Here is a 19,248-nt window from a genome sequence, read left to right as displayed (position 1 = left end):
TAAGGTTTTTTTTCTTCAGAAGCTGGAGGTTCAATTCATTTAATACTCTTCAGAAAACACCATTGGAGTAAAGTTTAGCCCAGAACCAGATGCTAAACACCATTTTCATTTATTTAGCTGAGTGTTATAAGAAGCCACTCATGGGCACGAAACACTTGATATAAAAATAAAAATTCATTTAAAACTGGCCTTAAGGGGTGCCTGAGTGGCTCAGTCGTTAAGTGTCTGCCTTCGGCTCAGGTCATGATTCCAGGGTCCTGGAATCGAGCCCCTCATCGGGCTCCCTGCTCTGCGGGAAGTCTGCTTCTCCCTCTCCCACTCCCCCTGCTTGTGTTCCTGCTCTTGCTCTCTCTCTCTCTCTGTCAAATAAATAAATAAAATCTTAAAAAAAAGAAAAAAATAAAATTTAGCAATGTAAATTATATATAATCAATATATTGATATTTAATCAATACATAAAATACCATTTATCGAAAAGAAATATTTGTCAAATATATAAAATATGCATACCCATACATATATGGTAATTACGAATGCAAAGTTGAAATATATAAAACATAAGATTGTATATGTATAACTATAATTAATATAATACTTATATATTATATGATAAGATTACACACTCTCTATAATAAATAGAGAGATTATACAATTTTCTTCTTATTTTTACATATTTTATTCTTGTAACTGCATAACGTGTTGGACTGTGTTCTAGACATCTGGTTTTCTCCCAGTTGTTTTTTTTTTTTTAATTTTTTAAAAGATTTTATTTATTTGAGAGCAAGAGAGCACAAGCCAAGGGGGCAGAGGGAGAAGCAGACTCCGCACCGAGCAGGGAGCCTGATGTGGGGCTCCATCCCAGGACCCTGGGATCATGACCTGAGCTGAAGGCAGATGCTTAACTGACTGAGCCACCCAGGCACCCCTCTTCCAGTCTTTCTATTTCAGGTGAATCATCCAGAGGGAAGGCTCTTCCAGCTGTAGGAGAGTTAGTGGAGTACCAGAAACAGACTAGTGTGTTTAATTAATGCAATAGAGTACAGTAATATTACATACTCTAAATATTATAAGCTCTTAGAGTTTAAAACATATATATTTAATGTTCATATCATCTGGATATGAGCTCAGCCTTGGAGACATTAAGATCCTGTAAAGAGATGATATCCTTCATTGACTCATATAATTTTTTATGTTCACATCTTCACGTTTCAGGTGAGAAAACAGGCCCAGAGAATTAAGCCGAGGCTCCTGTCTTTTCGCTGTCCACTTTGCTTTTACCATGTCAAACTCTACGCATAGATAAGTGGTCAGTGGCCATCAAGGCGGCCTCACGGCAGCGGGACCTTTTGAAAGTTACTTTCCTAACAAAGACCCACAGTGGGGTTTCTTTCCAAGCCGGCCCTGGGGGCGGACCGATCTGTCCCGCCTCCTCTCGGCCGCTCTGGGGATAAATCGCAGCCCCACCCAGAGCTCCCGGCCCCTCTCCCGAGCGCGGGAGGCATGGGTTGCGGCGTGAGCACTAAGGTGGTCCCAGGGTCGCCTGTGCTGGCCCCGGTCAAGCAGGAGGGTCAAGGCCAGGGCAGCTCCAGAGGCGTAGGCCCCGGGCCCGAGGCCGTGGCCGAGGCGGCTCGGAGGATGCAGGTGGCCCGCTTCCGCGCCAGGTTCGACCCGCGTGTCCTTGCCAGGTAAAGCGCCAGGTGAAGCAGTGGCAGAGGGGCTAGCCTGGGACTGGGTTGAGGAAGATAAACCAAGCACCCATCTCAAGATGGCCTTAACGTTCCCCTCAGTTTGATTAAACCTTAAACAACCTTCTTTCAGATGACAGACCCCTGATGTCCCTAAATTCTTTCTCTGTCCCTTTGAGATGTAAGTCTTCCACAGCCCGGGAATGTCTTTCTCAAGGACAGGGCAGCCACCTCTTTGAAATGTAATCAGGAGGCCACTTTCTCCCAGTCTCTGTGGGAAGGCAGGAGCCCAACTTCCTCAAGCACCAATTAGCAAACACAGGTGGCCTAGTCACGTGGACCCCCCCCCCCCGCCGCCCCAGGGCTTTTCTACAAGCCGGCTCAGTAAGGAAAACTCTCTTGCCTTTTGTTTCAACCGAGTTGAAGTCAGTCTCTCTCCCCTACTGCAATAGTTTTGACTCCAGTTGTAATAGTCTGGAATAAAGTCTTCACTGTTTTTTTAATAAGTGTCTGGGGCAAATTCTCTTTGACACCTCTGAGCAGGGAGGGCAGAGGATTGGGAAAATTCCAGACTGAAAGTAGAGGAGGAACAGGAGCAAGGAAAGGGAGTGAATCCCTGACCTCAGAGCTGGGGAAGGAGGAAGGCCTCCCAACCCTTACAGGGCTGATGGGGGCCTTGCCACAGATATGCTGGGACTGGGTCCAGTCGGGCCTGTTTGTGAAGGATCTTTACCACATTCTGGAAAAGGAGACCATAAATCATGGAATAGAAACAAGTCTTTGAATCAGCCAGACTTGAGATCCACTCCTGTGTCTTTTATCATGTGTGATTGAGAATGTTCCTTAGCCTTTCTCCTTCCTCAGTTTTTGCCCCAGTAAAGTGGGAATAATAATAATATTGACCCCATACAAATGTTGTGAGGATAATTAAAGTAATATATGCAAATTGTGGTGCACGGTGCATGACAAGTCTTTATTGAGATATTAGTGCAGTATTTAGTATTGTCTTCATAAGGCACACGTAAGACCTAGCTGACTCCTTGTAGGAAATGAGCAAGGATGACAAGTTGGTTTGACTTGAAAAAAAAATTTCCTCAGAGTGTACCATTTTGGACATATAGCGGAGAAAATCATGAAATCCTCTTCCACTCTACAGGGCTTGGTGGGACACAGTGGTGGGTGGCTCATCTGGCTTCTCAGGGACATTTCTAGCCCTCGAATTGTATGCACACTTCATTGCAGTGCTGTGAACAGAGTCAATGCAGACTCTGGCCTACTATGCCACTTCCTGGCCTACTTGGGAACTTCTAATATAAGGAAACCTTGTGGATTAGTCCAGTAGCTGCTAAGCTCAGAGACAAAGTTGGCTGACCCAATTGAACTTGAATCAGAATGGACATAGGATCTTATCATGATTGAATTGGTTAGATGGTGTCTCTGGTCATCTGTAGCCAGAGACATGAGGCTGCTGTGGTCCAGTCTTATCCACTCTCATAACCTCCATCTGCAGCGTAGTCCCAGTGTTTAGAGTGTGAAGGGGCAGAGAGGTGGAGGGTCACAACAGTGTAAGGGCGACTAACTCAAGGCTCTTTACCTGATGAGGAGTTAAGTCCCAGAAGATTAAGTGAAATAGAAGAAAAGTCTCTTCATAGGTATGCCAATGCTGTTTTATGTTGCTAGGGAAATAGGGCCCTCTCAAGCCAGAGCAGGAAAGTCCTCAGGGTCATCCGGGTTGGGAGCAACGTCTTGTGTCAGCACTTCTGCTCTGGGTCCATAGTTCTCTGCCCAGAAGATTAAGTGACTTGTCCACGTTAGTGGCAGGATTGAGTCTAGAATACACTTGTCTTTCTTCTCCATTGTGATTCCACTTGTAACTCTTGCAGAATAGACGGTAGAATTTAAATCTGACTATATGCACTTTCTCCATTGCTTCTATCAAATAAGTTGTGGCATTATTATTGTTTCCGGGTTTCATTTTTTTTATACATGTTTAAAAAATTACTAGTTTGTAGCAGCTGAAGTTTAAGTAATGATTTCAATTTCGAGGATGATGTAAAACTGCACCACCCACAAAATTAACGTTGAGGCTGCTCTGTTGGTGGTGGGCAGGAGTGGAGGAGTGGAAAGGGGAAGGAATGGAATGACCTTGTAATGCCTTCTCCGAGGCTTGATTCGATCCTTAATGTTTCCAAAATATATGTGGTCATTTGGAAATAATACGTGTTCAATGAATGATTCTTTCATTCAATATTTATTGCTGTACCCTCTGTGCCAGGCGCTGCAGAAGATATAGCCACTCAAGTCATAAATATAGTCACCGTCCATGGCCATCACAGGCTCACAAGCAAGGCTGCAGTTACAGGAATTTGTTATGGGACATTTGTTATTCAATCTAAAACCATTTATTTCCACTACTCTACATTTTGGCTTAAAGCCTACTGTTCTCTTCACTGCCAAATTACTAGCATTTTTTTTCAAGTATTTGGTGTATGAAGGCCCCTTAGTATTGAATAAAGCTACTTTTCTTTAAACAAAAGAGTGTAGTTAGTCAGTGATGGTAATTCAACTGATATCTGATGATTAATACCACGAGCAAATGAATTTGCCTGCAGTTTTGAAAACATAGTGATAAATTAGTATTTGCAAAGTGCTTTCATCCACATTAGAGGTAAATGTAAATTTTGCAATAGAATTTTGAAATGCCTGTGATTATCTTCAAAAATCAACCTGAGAGTGCATGTGAATAAAAAAGCAAAGTTGGAAAGAGAAGAGGTGACAGAATCTATTTAAAATGAGGAAATTGCTATCTGTTTTGATAAAGTAATTGGACAGAAAATTAAATGCACTGCATAGAACAAAGCTGTTTTCTGTAAGCTGGTACAGCCAAATGCCATTTTTATCCAGGAAGCACAGGAATATGAGGAACAGATAGGTAGGGGAAAAAATTACCAGAAGAATAAACTCAGCAAAAAGAAGTAAGGCTATTTACCGCACAGATTGATATTTGCATTTGAATCTCTGTTACTGAGTATGCAACTGAAAGCATTACTTTTCCCTGCATACTCCCTGAGCACATTCCATTCACTGGCACCCTTTTGTGGGAAAAGTTTTAATAAGGTGGAAGAGCAGCAAATTACAGTAAAAGTAAGGCTACCTGGGTTCTCATCCTCATTCTAGACCTTAAACAACCAATCTGCTAACCTGATCTTCAAATTTCCTCATTCGTAAAATGAGGGGTTGGATTAAGTCATTCTCTAATATTTTTCCCAGCTATAAAATCATGATTCTAAGTGGAGCACTTTCTTGACATTTCTTAGATAAAGGGTTAAACTTGATAGAATTCTTAAATTCACATAGATGTTTACACAGATAATTCAAGTTTAAGATTGCCAGCCTTTGAAATCCTAGCTGACTTCCTGGCCTTTCCCAGAGAGAGAGAGAGAGAGGGAGAATAACTTCATGCATTGACATATATCCCATGTTAAAATTCTGTTTCTTGTGTAGAAATTGCAAGTGCAGGGGGTTAGCTGGGAGGAAACTGTGGCTGTGACCCCATCCCCACCAGATGTGTTTATGTTATGAATGCTCATCTGTCAAGGAGCTACAGGTGGGCGAGATAGGGCATGTGCCCTCACTAGGTGAAACACCTTTGAAGGGGTTGGATTTAAATCCTATCCATTTCAACTACAATCTGTGTGACCTTGGGAAATCACTTAACTTTTGTGATTCTTAGTTTCCTTATCTGGAAAAGGGGGATAGTATTATGTTAGCCCATGGGGATATTGTAAGAATTTTTTTCAAAAAATAAATTTTCCGGCGCACAATAAACGTATAATAAATGGTAGCTGCTCCTCTTAAGACTGTTGTCGTAATAGTTATCTTTCCACCAACTAATTACTTTTATATCACTTACCTCCATTTCAAAGAAGAATCTGGGGAGGGTTTCAAAAATAAGAAATACAATTAAGCAACAATGAGCAAGGGAACTGGATTGGTGGTGTATAAAGATAAAAAGATGATATAAAGCACCGACTTAGATAATTTTAAGAATCTTCCCTTCAGAGGATAACAGATTTGGCTTTTCTTCCCAATAGATACGACATCAAGGCTCTAATTGGGACAGGCAGTTTCAGCAAGGTTGTCAGGGTGGAGCAGAAGATCACCAAGAAACCTTTTGCAATAAAAGTGATGGAAACCAGAGTGAGGGAAGGCCGGGAAGCGTGTGAATCAGAGCTCACCATCCTGAGGCGGGTTAGCCACCGCTACATTGTCCAGCTTGTGGAGATCTTTGAGGCCCAGGATCGAGTTTACATGGTGATGGAGTTGGCTACGGGAGGAGAGCTCTTTGACCGAGTCATGACTCAGGGATCCTTTACAGAGCAGGACGCTGTCAGAATTCTCCAGATGGTTGCTGATGGCATCAGGTATCTGCATGCGTTGCGAATAACACACAGGGACCTAAAACCTGAAAATCTCTTATATTATCATCCAGGGGCTGAGTCGAAAATTTTAATCACAGATTTTGGTTTGGCACACTCTGGGAACAAAAGTGGAGACTGGACAATGAGGACACTCTGTGGGACCCCAGAGTACGTAGCCCCTGAGATTTTGCTAAGGAAACCTTATACCAGTGCAGTGGACATGTGGGCTCTTGGTGTCATCACATATGTTTTACTTAGTGGAGTCCTGCCTTTTGATGATGAAAGCCATACGAGACTTTACAGGAAGATTCTGGAGGGCAAATATAATTATACCGGAGAGGTAAGAAATAATTTTACTCCTATTGAGTTAACCTAGTGTAGTTTCTCAACCTCAGCACTATTGACATGTAGGGCTGGATGATTCTTCTTTTTTTTTAACTTTGAACAAAAACAAGATTTAGTAATTTATTACTCACAAGTCCTGGAGGGTACGTGACATGCCCAGAGCCACACAGTGAGGTTGTATGGGGGGGCAGGAGAGACAGGGCTGGATGATTCTTTCCGGGGAGCAGGGGGTGGTAGGGTAGGGGTTGGGAGTGGGGCTGTCCTGTGCATTGCAGGATATTTAGAGGCATCCTTGGCCTCCACTCCACCCTCTGTACTACACTACTGGTAGATACTGGTAGGTACTGGATATCTAGTAAATACACTAGATTCAACACCTTCCTTAAGTTGTGACAACAGAAATTGTCTCCAGACATTGTTAAATGTCCCCTGCAGGGCAGAATCACCCCTGGCTGAGAGCAGTTGGTCTCAAGGTAGCGAGGGCCTGAATTACTGAGCTGTCTGTGGTTAGCACATGACATTGATAATTAAGTAGACAAGCAAGTTTATAGTTTTTCTTTCATCAGCTGAGTAGACTAATGTGTACTTCCAGAAGCTCAGCATGATGCTTGGGTGTTTGGTGAGAGATTTTCTGCCTTGAATCTAGATGATCTAAGCCCTTTTTGTAATATAATGTTTCCTCAGTGAAATGTTTAACCTCATAGCTTGTGTAAAATATTTATCCACTGTTTAAACTTGGAACTCCCAGCGTTTATGAATGTGTTCACTTCTTGTCGTTTTTGACTAGAGAAAGTCGTCAATGCTTATGTGTAGGAAGCCTGACAAAAGGGGAAATTCATTTCATGTTCAGCAAGTGGTCAAATGTATGTTTAACTATGAAAGTGTTCTTTTTCTCATAAAGGAAAATATTGATAGTTTGATTATAGCTACTTAAGGCCTAACATCTATATGTATAACATCTTAAGCAAAATCAAAAGTGAGATAACTAATTTAAATATTATATTTTCTATACTTTTACAAAGCTTTAGTATCTTATTGTACATGTGTACATTTTTAAAAAACTCATCCAAACTGGTAATTAAGAACTAGAACTTATATGGGAAAGTAGGAAAGGATGGGGAGAATTCACAGACAATGTAGTACCATTGATTATTTAAAAGTTTGAAAGATGTCCAGCCTCACTGATAACCAAAAAATACAAATGAAAACAGTCTTTTTAAAAAATTTTTCAAATCAATAAAGATTAAAAAAACCCCACTTCCACTCTACTCATTGCTGCTAAGAGTACTAAGAGATCAACCATCTCAGTCACTGCTGGTAGAGGGCAAATTTTACAGATTTCTTGGGGTGCAGTTTGAAAATATGCATCTAGAACTTTTAAAAGTTTATATATATTTCGATCTGGTAATTCCACTTCTAAGAATCTAAAGAAATAATACCAGATGCAGCAAAGGTTTCAGTATAAAGATGCTCATCTGAGCTCTAGTTACAGAAGTGGAAAATTGAAAAAACCCTAAGAGAAAGTTTGAATAAATTATGGGACATCCATATGATAGAGTGTGATAGTACCTAATTATGCAAGCTTAAATATTGTATGGATGTTGGAAAACGTTCACACTATGCTACCAAGTGAAAATAAAAGGGGAGAATTACAAACTGTATAGAGAATGATCACAATCATGTGGAAAAATGTATGCATAGGAAAAAGGCTTAAAAAATACAGTAAAATTAGAGTAATAATGATTCCATACTTTCACACACTTCTTAAAATTTTATACAGTTAGACCAATTCCAGAAAATCTAATGTCTCAAAGTAAAATACACTCCTTACTACTTTTTAGTGAGACATCAAGTTTTCTTCTTGAAGGCAGAAAGACCTTAAAATATTCATACTACTTAATGAATATGTTAAGGACCAGGTTAAATTATTTTCTCAGCTGAGAACTTAGTGTGCCTAGGTAAAGGTGAAACGTTGCTGACTCTGAGAAGCAGTGCTTAGCTCTCAGATGATGGGATCATGTCTGCAACTTTCAGAAACAGTGCTTTATTGCAGCAGTCTTTTCGATTTGATTTTTTTTTTTTTAAGATTTTATTTATTTATTTGACAGAGAGAGACACAGCGAGAGGGAACACAAGCAGGGGGAGTGGGAGAGGGAGAAGCAGGCTTCCTGCCGAGCAGGGAGCCCGATGCGGGGCTCGATTCCAGGACCCCGGGATCATGACCTGAGCTGAAGGCAGACGCTTAACGACTGAGCCACTCAGGTGCCCCTTTTTTGGTTTTTTAAATGACATTAAAATTTTAGAAGATCAGTTCATTCTGAAACCTTAAAGGTACCAGATATTTTCTATACTGCAGGATTTCTGATGACATTGAAAGACATATTAAACAGCTTTAGTAAATTCTCTTTCTAGTGCTTTAAAGTTTCCTTTTCAGAAGTAACTCATTTCATTATAAGTAGTTTGAGGCTAAATATTTATGTTCAGATTGAATATTAAATTAACATCATTAAAAAGAAAACAAAACTAAAGTCAACAGTGTTGAAAAAATCTTAAACATCAAGATTGATTTTTCTCCAGAATCCCAGAACCATTTATTAATAGGCGAATTGTGTTCTTTATTATTTTTGAGGAAATACTCATTTAATAAAACTGAAAGTCCTAGTACTTATCAGCCTAATACAAATTAAATACTTAAGAAACTTGTTTCAATTTATATCTTATTTCAAAGCACATTTAACTGTTTAAAGCTTTGCATTTTCAGTTACAACCTACAGAAATTTTGAGCCTCTTTTTTTGGATACTTGAAATAGGGAAGGCGATAGAACACTTTGTCATGTTAAATCTGATAAACCTGTTGCAGGAACCATAACTTTGAGGAGTTTTCTAAATGAACTATGGGGATCCAGGATTTAGAATTTCTTGATCTAAACTTTATGCTGCATATAACATTAGAAATGCACATTTCATAGTATAAAATATGAAACACATTTTTATACCTTATTATCTAAGGTACTGTATGCACCTTTCAAAAATTCAGTGTGTGTTCAAGGAAAGTATATTAGAATAATTATGGGTTGACAGGATTTTTTTTTTTTGAGGTAAGAGTATTTGTGTGGGATTTTGTTTGTTTACAAATAATCAGACTATAATATCTAAACAGGCAAAGTAATTGGCAGTAATGTTGCACTTGTTTACTAAAGATACACTTTAGGTTGTTCCGTGGGTGCCCACATAGACAAGCATAAACACAAAGCACTGCACTGAGAATCCTAGAGCTGTGTTGCAGACCATAGCTCAAGCTGTATTTTCAATCAGAAAGAATGTAAAACCTGTCATGAAGGTATAGAATAATTTGGTGGTGAATGTTTTTCTGTACCATTCATGTGCAATTATAGTCTAAATTCTGCTACACTACATGAAAATAAATGGACATTCCAGAATATAGATGGGATTATATAGTCTTAAACTAATTATTATTAAACCAAGATTGCTGAAAATCAGTGATGTATTTGTTATAGAGTATAACTCATTGTTTACAGTATGTTTTAGGTGATATCATCATAACAATAGAAGGTGATCAAAGTATCCCAGGTAAATTTATATAGCAGTGAAGAATTACATGCCTTCTGTGGACATTTTATAAATGCATTTGATATTGCAATAAATTTTTTTCTCTTTAAAAAAAAAACACAGTAAAATGTTAACAGAACTTATTCCTGGTTTGGGGATATGGCTCACTTTGAGTTTTTTCCTTTATATTTATATTTATTTTTATTTATATATTTATTTATTTTTAATGATTTTATCCATTTATTTGACAGAGAGAGACACAGCGAGAGAGACAGAGAACACAGCAGGGAGAGTGGGAGAGGGAGAAGCAGGCTTTCCTTGGAGCAGGGAGCCCGATGTGGGCCTTGATCCCATCATGACCTGAGCCGAAGGCAGACGCTTAATGACTGAGCCATCCAGGCGCCCCTTTTTCTTTATAATTTGAATATCTTTCTGTTTCTGTTGTTCTTTTGTTTACAAAGAATACGTATTTCTGTTTTGGTTAGAACTCTGTGACTCTTCTGTTCTACATGATGTTGGGAGGAACTGCAGTCACCGGAGCTTGACTGGGATGGAATGTCCATGATGGTCCCTCAGATGTCTGACAGCTTGGTGGGGATGGCTGGACATCTGGGATCAACTAGGTCACTGGAACCACTAGGCCTTATTCACCTTCCTCTCTCAGTGCTTCATAGGGCCATCTCTTCATGGGGGATTCTCTATGGCATCTTCCCAGCAAGGTAGTCAGACTTTTTACACGGTAGTTTAAGCCTTCCGAAAAGGAGTATTCCAAGAGGGAGACAGTGGAAGTTGCCAGTGCTTTTCAAGGCTGGGCTTGGAAATAGCACAGCATTACCTCTGCCTCATTCTGTTGTGAGTCCTGTGAGTCTTATGCTAGCCCAGTTTCAATGTGGAAAGAGACCACATGCAGTCTCACTACTGGGGGTGTGGCTTATTGGGGCTTGTTTGGACTAGATATAACCATTCCATTTTAATGTGCAAAAACAATAAGCAATATATTGTTTAAAAAGTCCTTTTGTCAGGTTTAATTCAGAGGGTTTCTAGGGTTGGGTTCCTCAAAACCTGAGAAACCCCTGAGAAGACGGTTGATGTTCAAGTGACTTATTGAGGGTGGACTCCCAGGAAGACAGGTAAAGGGCAAGGAGGGCAGGAAAGATGAGGAGGCCAGAGCCATGACGGTCAGCCTCGCCTGGCAGGGAAGAGTTCTTCAGTGCTTTTCCACCCTGGGGCAGGTGAGCTGGTTTTCACACCTACCACTCTCTGTTAGTCAATGCAGGTGATGGTGGTGGGGAGCTGGTGGTAAATTTTTTCATTCTCTGGTGATCAAAGACAAGTGGCTCCAGGAGCCCCAAGGTGGTCACTGAAAAAAAACAAAACAAAACACCAAAAAAACAAAAGTGTTGGCTTTTAGAAGGAAAGCACTCCAAAGGAAAGGGGTGTGTATACATACAGGAAAGGGGCTCAGGGTCTGGATGGAGCACTGACATTGTCTCCATGGTGGCACCCTCTACTTCTTGAAGAAATGCCTATTTGTAGCCTCAGACAACATGCAACCCAGAGTAGGATTGTGGCTGCTTTTAATACTGGGTTTATATCCCCTTGGCTTTCTCTCCTGTGTTTGTCAGGCACCGATGTCCGTCATATTCACATTCTCTTATAATATTACCAAGTGTCTTAGTCATCTCAAGCTGCCATAACAAAATACCACAGACTGGATGACTTAAACAATAGAAACTTATTTCTCACAGTTCTAGGGGCTGAGAAGTCCAAGATCAAGACACCAACAAGGTAGGTTTCATTATGAGGCCTCTTCTCTTGGTTTGTTGGAAACTGCCATCTTGTGGTGTACTCAGGTGATCTCTTTTGTGTGTGTGTGTGTGTGTGTGTGTGTGTGTGTGTGTAGAGATGGGGTGGGGAGAGAGGGAGGGAACTCTGGTGTCTCTTCTTAAAAGGCCACTGATCCTATCAGATCAGGACCCCACCCTCATGACCTCATTTAAAATCTTAATTACTTCTTTCTTGGCCTCATTTCTAAATATAACGATACTAGGGATTAGGGCTTCAACGTACGAATTTCAGAGGGACACAAACATTCAGTCCATAATATCAAGGGAACACAGATTGATAGACTTAGAAAAGCATATCATCATGTTTTCTCTGTCATCATATTATTGTATACCTACCACTTATCAATAAGCATAGTAGTTTCTAAATGCACCAATTTTATTTAAATACTAGGGTGACCATCGATTCTGGAAGCGTAGGTTGGTAGACAGAATAATAGCCCCCTAAAGATGTCCCTACTCAAACACCCAGAATCTGTAGATGTGCCATCTTACGTGGCAAAAAAGAATTTGCAAATGTGACTAAATTAACGATCTTGAGATGGGGAGATTATCCTGGATTATCTGGGTGAACCCAATGTGATCATAAAGGTCCTTACAGTAGGAAGGTGGGAGGGTCAAATGTAGAGATGTGATGAAGGGAATATAGATTGGAGTGATGTGCTTTGGATATGGAGGAAGGGGTCATGCACCAGGGAAAGTGTGCAGTCTCTAGAAACAGGAAAAGGCAAGGAAGGAACTCTACCCTGGAGCCTCCAGGAGGCAGCTCTGCTGATACCTTGATTTTAGCTTATAAGACCCATTTTGACGTACAGAACTGTAAGATAATAAATGTGGGTTTTTTTTTTTAAGATTTTATTTATTTGTCAGAGAGAGAGAGGGAGAGAACACAAGCAAAGGGAGTGTCAGGCAGAGGGAGAAGCAGGCTCCCCGCTGAGCAAGGAGCCCGATGCGGGACTCGATCCCAGGACCCCGGGATCATGACCTGAGCCAGAGGCAGACACTTAGCTGACTGATCCACCCAGGGATCCCAGTGTGGGTTGTTTATTAAAGTCCTTTCTTCTATAACCAAAATTCCAAGTGTGACACATTGTGTGAATCACTACTTTTCTCTAGAAGTCAGGTGGAGAAGTGCAATAAATAGGACAAAACTTCCAGGGACTTAAGTGTTGTATCTCTACTGATGGAGAGGAACGATGTGTTTAATATTTATAGCAAATATTTTATAGACACCTGGCTGATATATACTCTGACTCCACCCATGTATAAGCAAAAAATTAGCTATAATATTAATGTTTAATTCTTCTTAATTTTGGTGTGAAATATATTCCTTTTCATGGAGCTTTGATGACCATTCCACTTGTGTTATTCTTTCCTTCTTTCTGAATAGTGTTTAGGATTATAACAAATTTCTTTTGTTTTAACATTTAATCTTTCTAAGATATTATTGGCTCTTTGAAGTCTGGGACTGTAGCATATTTCCCCCCTCATATCCAATAAGATATCATGAAGAGGTAAGCATAGAGAATGCATTTAACAAAAATAAATGCTTTTTAAAAATTATTAAGAGATTCTGGTTTATAACTGCATGAATAAATGCATCTCAACTATAACTGCATTGAGCACAGAGTACAAATTTTAATTTTTAGTAAGGTGGATTTTATTTATCTATTTTTCTAATTTTATTTTGTTTTTTTAATTTAAATTCAATTAATTAACATATAATGTATTACTAGTTTCAGAGGTGGAGGTCAGTGATTCATCAGCCTTATATAACTCCCGTGCTCATTATATCATGTGCCCTCCTTAATGTCCATCACCCAGTTACCCTATTCCCCCAACCCCCCTTCCCCTCCAGCAGCCCTCAGTTTGTTTCCTATGATTAAGGGTCTTTTATGGTTTGTCTACCTCTCTGATTTCGTCTTGTTTTATTTTTTCTCTCTTCCCCTATGATCCTATGTATATATATCACATCTTCTTTATCCATTCATCTGTCGATGGACATCTGGGCTCTTTCCATAGTTTGGCTATTGTGGACATTGCTGCTATAAACATTGGGGTGCAGGTGCCCCTTCAGATCAGTACATTTGTATTGTTGGGGAGTAAGGTGGATTTTAGATAACTAATACCTTCAGTTGCTAAATTTATTAGATTCATTCTGGAATGTTAGGGTGGTTTGGAAGGGTACGGTTGCTCCACTCACTGGGCTTTGCAGGGTAGGGGTAGGAGTTCCCTTTTCCAGGTGCTTCCTGCAATGCCTGAGAGGCAACCAGGGTAGAAAGACACAGCACATTGTGAAGAAATGATAGGTGCTCAAACAAATTAGGCTTTGTCCAATCCTCTTTAAATTTCAGTGTTTTCCTTATAAGAAAAACTGGAAGCATCACTTCTCTCATGTCAAGAACCCCTTAACTCACAAAAATATTCTCTTTATGAGCCTGGTATGGGATTAATTGGTCCTTCTTCCATTTTTTACTTTGATGTTACCTGTAATAAACTTGTATATATCTCCTGACTTTTCCCAGGGTTTACAAATGCCCCAATGGATATAGCATTCTGATGTAATTAGCTTTGTCTTTGAACAGTTTTAGCTTTGACAAAGATAAAACAACTTAAAGTCTGCTCTTAGATTGGGAAGAAAACATTTAAAATTTTAAATATTTAGAACATAATGATGTACAGAATCTCCTGCTTTCTGTTAGGAGGAAGAGTGATTTTCCTGGTCTACAAGTAATAAAGTTATGGAGAGTTAATTGGTACTTTTGGGCACATTTACATAAAATTTAATTGCAAAGCATAAGTGAAGTCCTACCAAGGCCCTACACTAAAGTTCAAGGGAAGGAAAATGCTAGTCAGAGAATTGTCATCAGTAGAAGTTTTGTTGTTGTTGTTGGTGTTATTGTTTTTTTGTTTTGTTTTAAGATTTGATTTATTTATTTTAAAGAAAGAGGGGGTGAGCAGGGGGAGGAGCAGAGGGAGAGGGAGAGGGAGATAATCTCTAGCAGACACTGCTCTGAGTGCAGAGCCCTACATGGGGTTCCATCCCAGGACCCTGAGATCATGACCTGAGCTGAAACCAAGAATTGCACGCTTAACTGACTGAGACACCTAGGTGCACCCAGTAGAAGTTTTTAATAAATGCTACTATTTAAAAAATTTTTTTAATTTTTAATTTATTTAATTTTTTAGTAATCTCTACACCCCATGAGGGCTTTGAACTCACTACTCCAAGAGCAAGAGTCACATACTCTTCTGACAGAACCAGCCAGGTGCTCCTAAAAGCTACTATTTTTAGTGGGATAAATGCTACTTTGACTGCTGTTAGCCCAATTTTGAATGATAGCTTATCCATCTACTTAAAAATAGATTATTTGTGGTTTTCTGAAAACTCCATAATTAAATCCATCAATAATTATTACCCTGTACTTCAGTAGCTCTATATTTAGCAAATTTTAACATTAATTACCATCCTTAAAATTTGAAATGTTGCATCTAGCATTTTAGGAACTGTGTATATTCTGTGTGTGCTTTGTGTGTGTGTGTGTGTGTGTGTGTGTGTTTGTAGTGTCTAGCTTCTAATAATGACTTATCCTTTTGGTAAATACCTAGTAGTGCAATTGCTGGATTGGAGGGTAGCTCTATTTTTAACTTTTTGAGGAAGCTGCATACTGTTTCCCAAAGTGGCTGCACCAGCTTGCATTCCCACCAACAGCGTAAAGGGGTTCCCCTTTCTCCATATTCTCGTCAACATCTGTTGTTTCCTGTGTTGTTAATTTTAGCCATTCTGACGGGTGTGAGGTGGTATCTCATTGTAGTTTTGATTTGTATTCTCCTGATGATAAGTGAGCATCTTTTCAGGTGTCTGTTAGCCATTTGTATGTCTTGCTACCTTTCTTTTTATTTGGTTCATTATCTCAACGCAGAACATTGTTTTGAGGACACACATTTATCATGATAATAGTAAGTGGACTCAGTATGAGACGTTTTGGATCATTTTCTTCTTCCAGTTCTCTGAATATAGTAGGTGGATTTGTCCACAAAAGAACTGAAAGAGTTACATTATGCTTTAATAGTAACAAGAACAAGAGCAACAAAAACTTACACTATGTTTTATATCTCGAAAACTATTTTTCACATACTTGATCTAATTTTGTTCTAATAACAATCTTGTGAAAGAGATATGATCCCCATTTTTTTGATGAACAAACTGAGACCGTATGTTTAGAGCTGTATAGGGCTGGGCAGCCTGCGTAGTACAGATCCACTTGCCTCACTCCCAGGCCTTTTCCACATTAAGATGGGTTAACAGGCTGACTAATGGCAGTGTCTCTTTGAGACTGCTGAGAAAAACTGAAGAGGGGCGCCTGGGTGGCTCAGTCATTAAGCGTCTGCCTTCAGCTTGGGTCATGATCCCAGGGTCCTAGGATCGAGCCCCGCATCGGGCTCCCTGCTCCGCGGGAAGCCTGCTTCTCCCTCTCCCACTCCCTCTGCTTGTGTTCCCTCTCTCACTGTGTCTCTCTCTGTCAAATAAATAAATAAAATCCTAAAAAAAAAAAAAGAAAAAAAAGGGAAAAGCTGAAGGGAGGAATTTTCAAGGCAAAGAGTGGAAATGGCAAGGTGGATGTCCAGGCTGGTGAAGGGACTGAATGATGTCATCAAGTGAGAGTTGGCCCACGATATGAATTTGATTCAATGTGTGGTCTCCAAATTTTTTTTTTAATATCTTAAGTAATCTCTATGCTCAATGTGGGACTCGAACTCGCAACCCCGAGATCAAGAATTACATACTCTACTCACTGAGTCAGCCAGATACTGGCTCTCAATCATTTTTGGTCATATTAACTCTATTAAGTCAAAAAACTGTGAGCATGCACTCAATTTTTATTCATTTATAGAATATATACATATAATACATTAATTTATTTTATACTTTATACAACATAGACAAAAATAAATTTTAGATTAAGAAGATAAAAATAGGGGCGCCTGGGTGGCTCAGTCGGTTAAGCGGCTGCCTTCGGCTCAGGTCATGATCCCAGGGTTCTGGGATCGAGCCCTGCATCGGGCTCTCTGCTTGGTGGAGAGCCTGCTTCTCCCTCTCCCTCTGTCTGCCACTCTGCCTACTTGTGCTCTCTCTCTCTCTCTCTGTTAAATAAATAAATAAAAATCTTTAAAAAAAAGATAAAAATAAAATAGTTCTGACATTTTTTTCTACACCTGTCATCTTCTACTGTGAAATATGTAATTGACTCCTAGTTACTCTCCAGTTGTTCTCTATGGCTCAGGAATCCTGTAATTTCTAACCCGTGTTTGAATAATGCACTTTACTGAAGAACTTTTTTTCTATGTTACCTTATTTTCTGCAACTGCATTTTAAGCATTTATTCATTTGGGGTCATCTTAATTAGCTCTCCATAAATCTCACTACATATATTTTATATTTTCCAGAAAGATTCAGTTGCTTGTCTTATAATGTTCCATTGGAGACATCTAACTTAACCTTGAGCCTAGATAAATGTGTCTGGATCCAGAGCCAAATAGATGTCTAGCCAAAGCAGAAGATATGCCATTGTGAGTGTCAGCCACTGATGTACTTTGTCTAGACGTGCAGTGTGTACATTTTATTTTCCCTGTGTTTGAGTATTTGGCAAATGTGTTCATTTATTTCATGCGTTTTATTTTGGGGATAAATATTTCTCAGATCTCATTTAACCTAAATAAGCTGAAGGGAAAAAAAAAGAGCAATTCCTTTACTGGTTTCTTTTGATTCAAATTCTAGGTTAATAGAGTGTTAAGAGATTGGAGAGTGTGACTCTGAATTGAGTCTGAGTTTTCCTTATACAAGGACAAAGACAATAGGTTGTAAGGATTTCCTTATCTTTCTTGGGAGATGCAAAAACATGTCAGGCGCCTGGGTGGCTCAGTTGTTAAGCGACTGCCTTTGGCTCAGGTCATGATCCCAGGGTCCTGGGATCGAGCCCCACATTGGACTCCCTGCTCAGCGGGAAGCCTGCTTCTCCCTCTCCCACTCCCTCAGCTTGTGTTCCCTCTCTCGCTGTGTCTCTCTCTGTGTCAAATAAATAAAATCTTAAAAAATATAAAAATAAAAACACATGTCAACCAGAAATTGTTTGAAATACAGCAAATGTACTGGCAATTTTCTCAATGTTTCTCCTTTGTAGATGACAAAGGATACAAAGCTTTAGTTTGTTTTTTTTCCCCTAGGTCTATGGTATGTGTTGGTAGACAATGCAGAAAACAAGTGTAAAGCAGCAGCTCTCTTGTCTCCATCCTCACAAAAGTCACTCTGAATTGCTGCTATTATACTTAAAGTATGTGCAAAAGCTGTAAATATTGCCAGAACAAATCCCTGAAACATCAAGTCGCTGGTGTACACATCGCATCCTGCAGTAGTCCCGCTCTGTGCAGAATCCCACTTGGAACTAACTGATGGGGAACAATGCGGGTCCTGAGTGTGTTGGGGAGATGCACCGCAGGAGGATTCTTCACTGTAGGGCCCTTTTTGTTCTGCCCTTTCTCTCTGGAGGCTATGGAGATGGAAGCATCCTAAGCCTGGGGTCAGCTTTCAAAGGGAGAGAAAAGTTGATTCTCAGTTCATTCCACTTTCCACTTGAGCTGATTCTTGGAGTTGTGGGAGCTCTATGAGATGACCAGAGTGTGGTAAATACTAACCTGATGCTGGTGTACGTCATGGACAACAGCCGCTTTGCCTTGTCCAGCTCACATAAATGTGACGTGGGAACTCACACTGCTAACTGAAGCACACTGGACAGATTTCTAGAAAAGAATTCTCCTTCACTGAACAGAGAGTTTGGAAGACAATTTGTGTTTGTCTTTCCCCCTCACCAAATACATTTTTTTTTTTGCCTCTCTCAAAAGTGATTTTCAGGTTCCTTATATATTTAATGATACTACAGTATTTAACTTGCTTATTTGAAAAAGTCTTTTGGGTTTGTTATGCATTAATCTGTGTAATTAAGAAGATATGCTCTATGCGTGTTTGTGTATTTTTATTTTATTGATTTTTATTCTGCTTTATCTATTTTTCCTTCCTAGCCTTGGCCAAATATTTCCCACCTGGCGAAGGACTTTATAGACAAACTACTTATGTTGGAGGCCAATCATCGCATGTCCGCTGGGCAGGCCCTGGATCATCCCTGGGTGATCACCAGGGCTGCTGGGTCTTCTGTGAAGAATCTTCAGAGGGTCATATCCAGGAACCTCATGCGGAGGGCGTCTCCCCACTCCCAGAGTCCTGAGTCTGCACAGTCTTCTAGGTCGCATTCTTATCACAAATCAAAGCACATATGGAGCATGAGAAACTTAAGGGTAGAAGAATCACCACTGTCTGCACTTTTGTGA

The 19,248-nt window shown here is 39.9% G+C and overlaps 1 protein-coding gene across 1 annotated transcript; it reads left to right on the top strand.

Moving 5' to 3' along the window:
• The first annotated feature begins 1,500 nt into the window (after positions 1–1,500).
• PSKH2 (protein serine kinase H2) lies at positions 1,501–19,248 on the top strand. The gene is made up of 3 exons (XM_025871483.1): positions 1,501–1,685; positions 5,780–6,446; positions 18,943–19,248. The coding sequence occupies exons 1-3, from the start codon at positions 1,501–1,503 to the stop codon at positions 19,246–19,248; spliced, it is 1,158 nt and encodes a 385-aa protein (XP_025727268.1).

Source organism: Callorhinus ursinus, unplaced genomic scaffold, assembly GCF_003265705.2.
Source record: "Callorhinus ursinus isolate GAN/ISIS: 27379988/994484 unplaced genomic scaffold, GSC_fseal_2.0 scaffold5, whole genome shotgun sequence".
NCBI classification, from domain to species: domain Eukaryota; kingdom Metazoa; phylum Chordata; class Mammalia; order Carnivora; family Otariidae; genus Callorhinus; species Callorhinus ursinus.
Note: the sequence above shows the minus strand (reverse complement) of the source record. Positions and strands in the feature narration are given on the sequence as shown.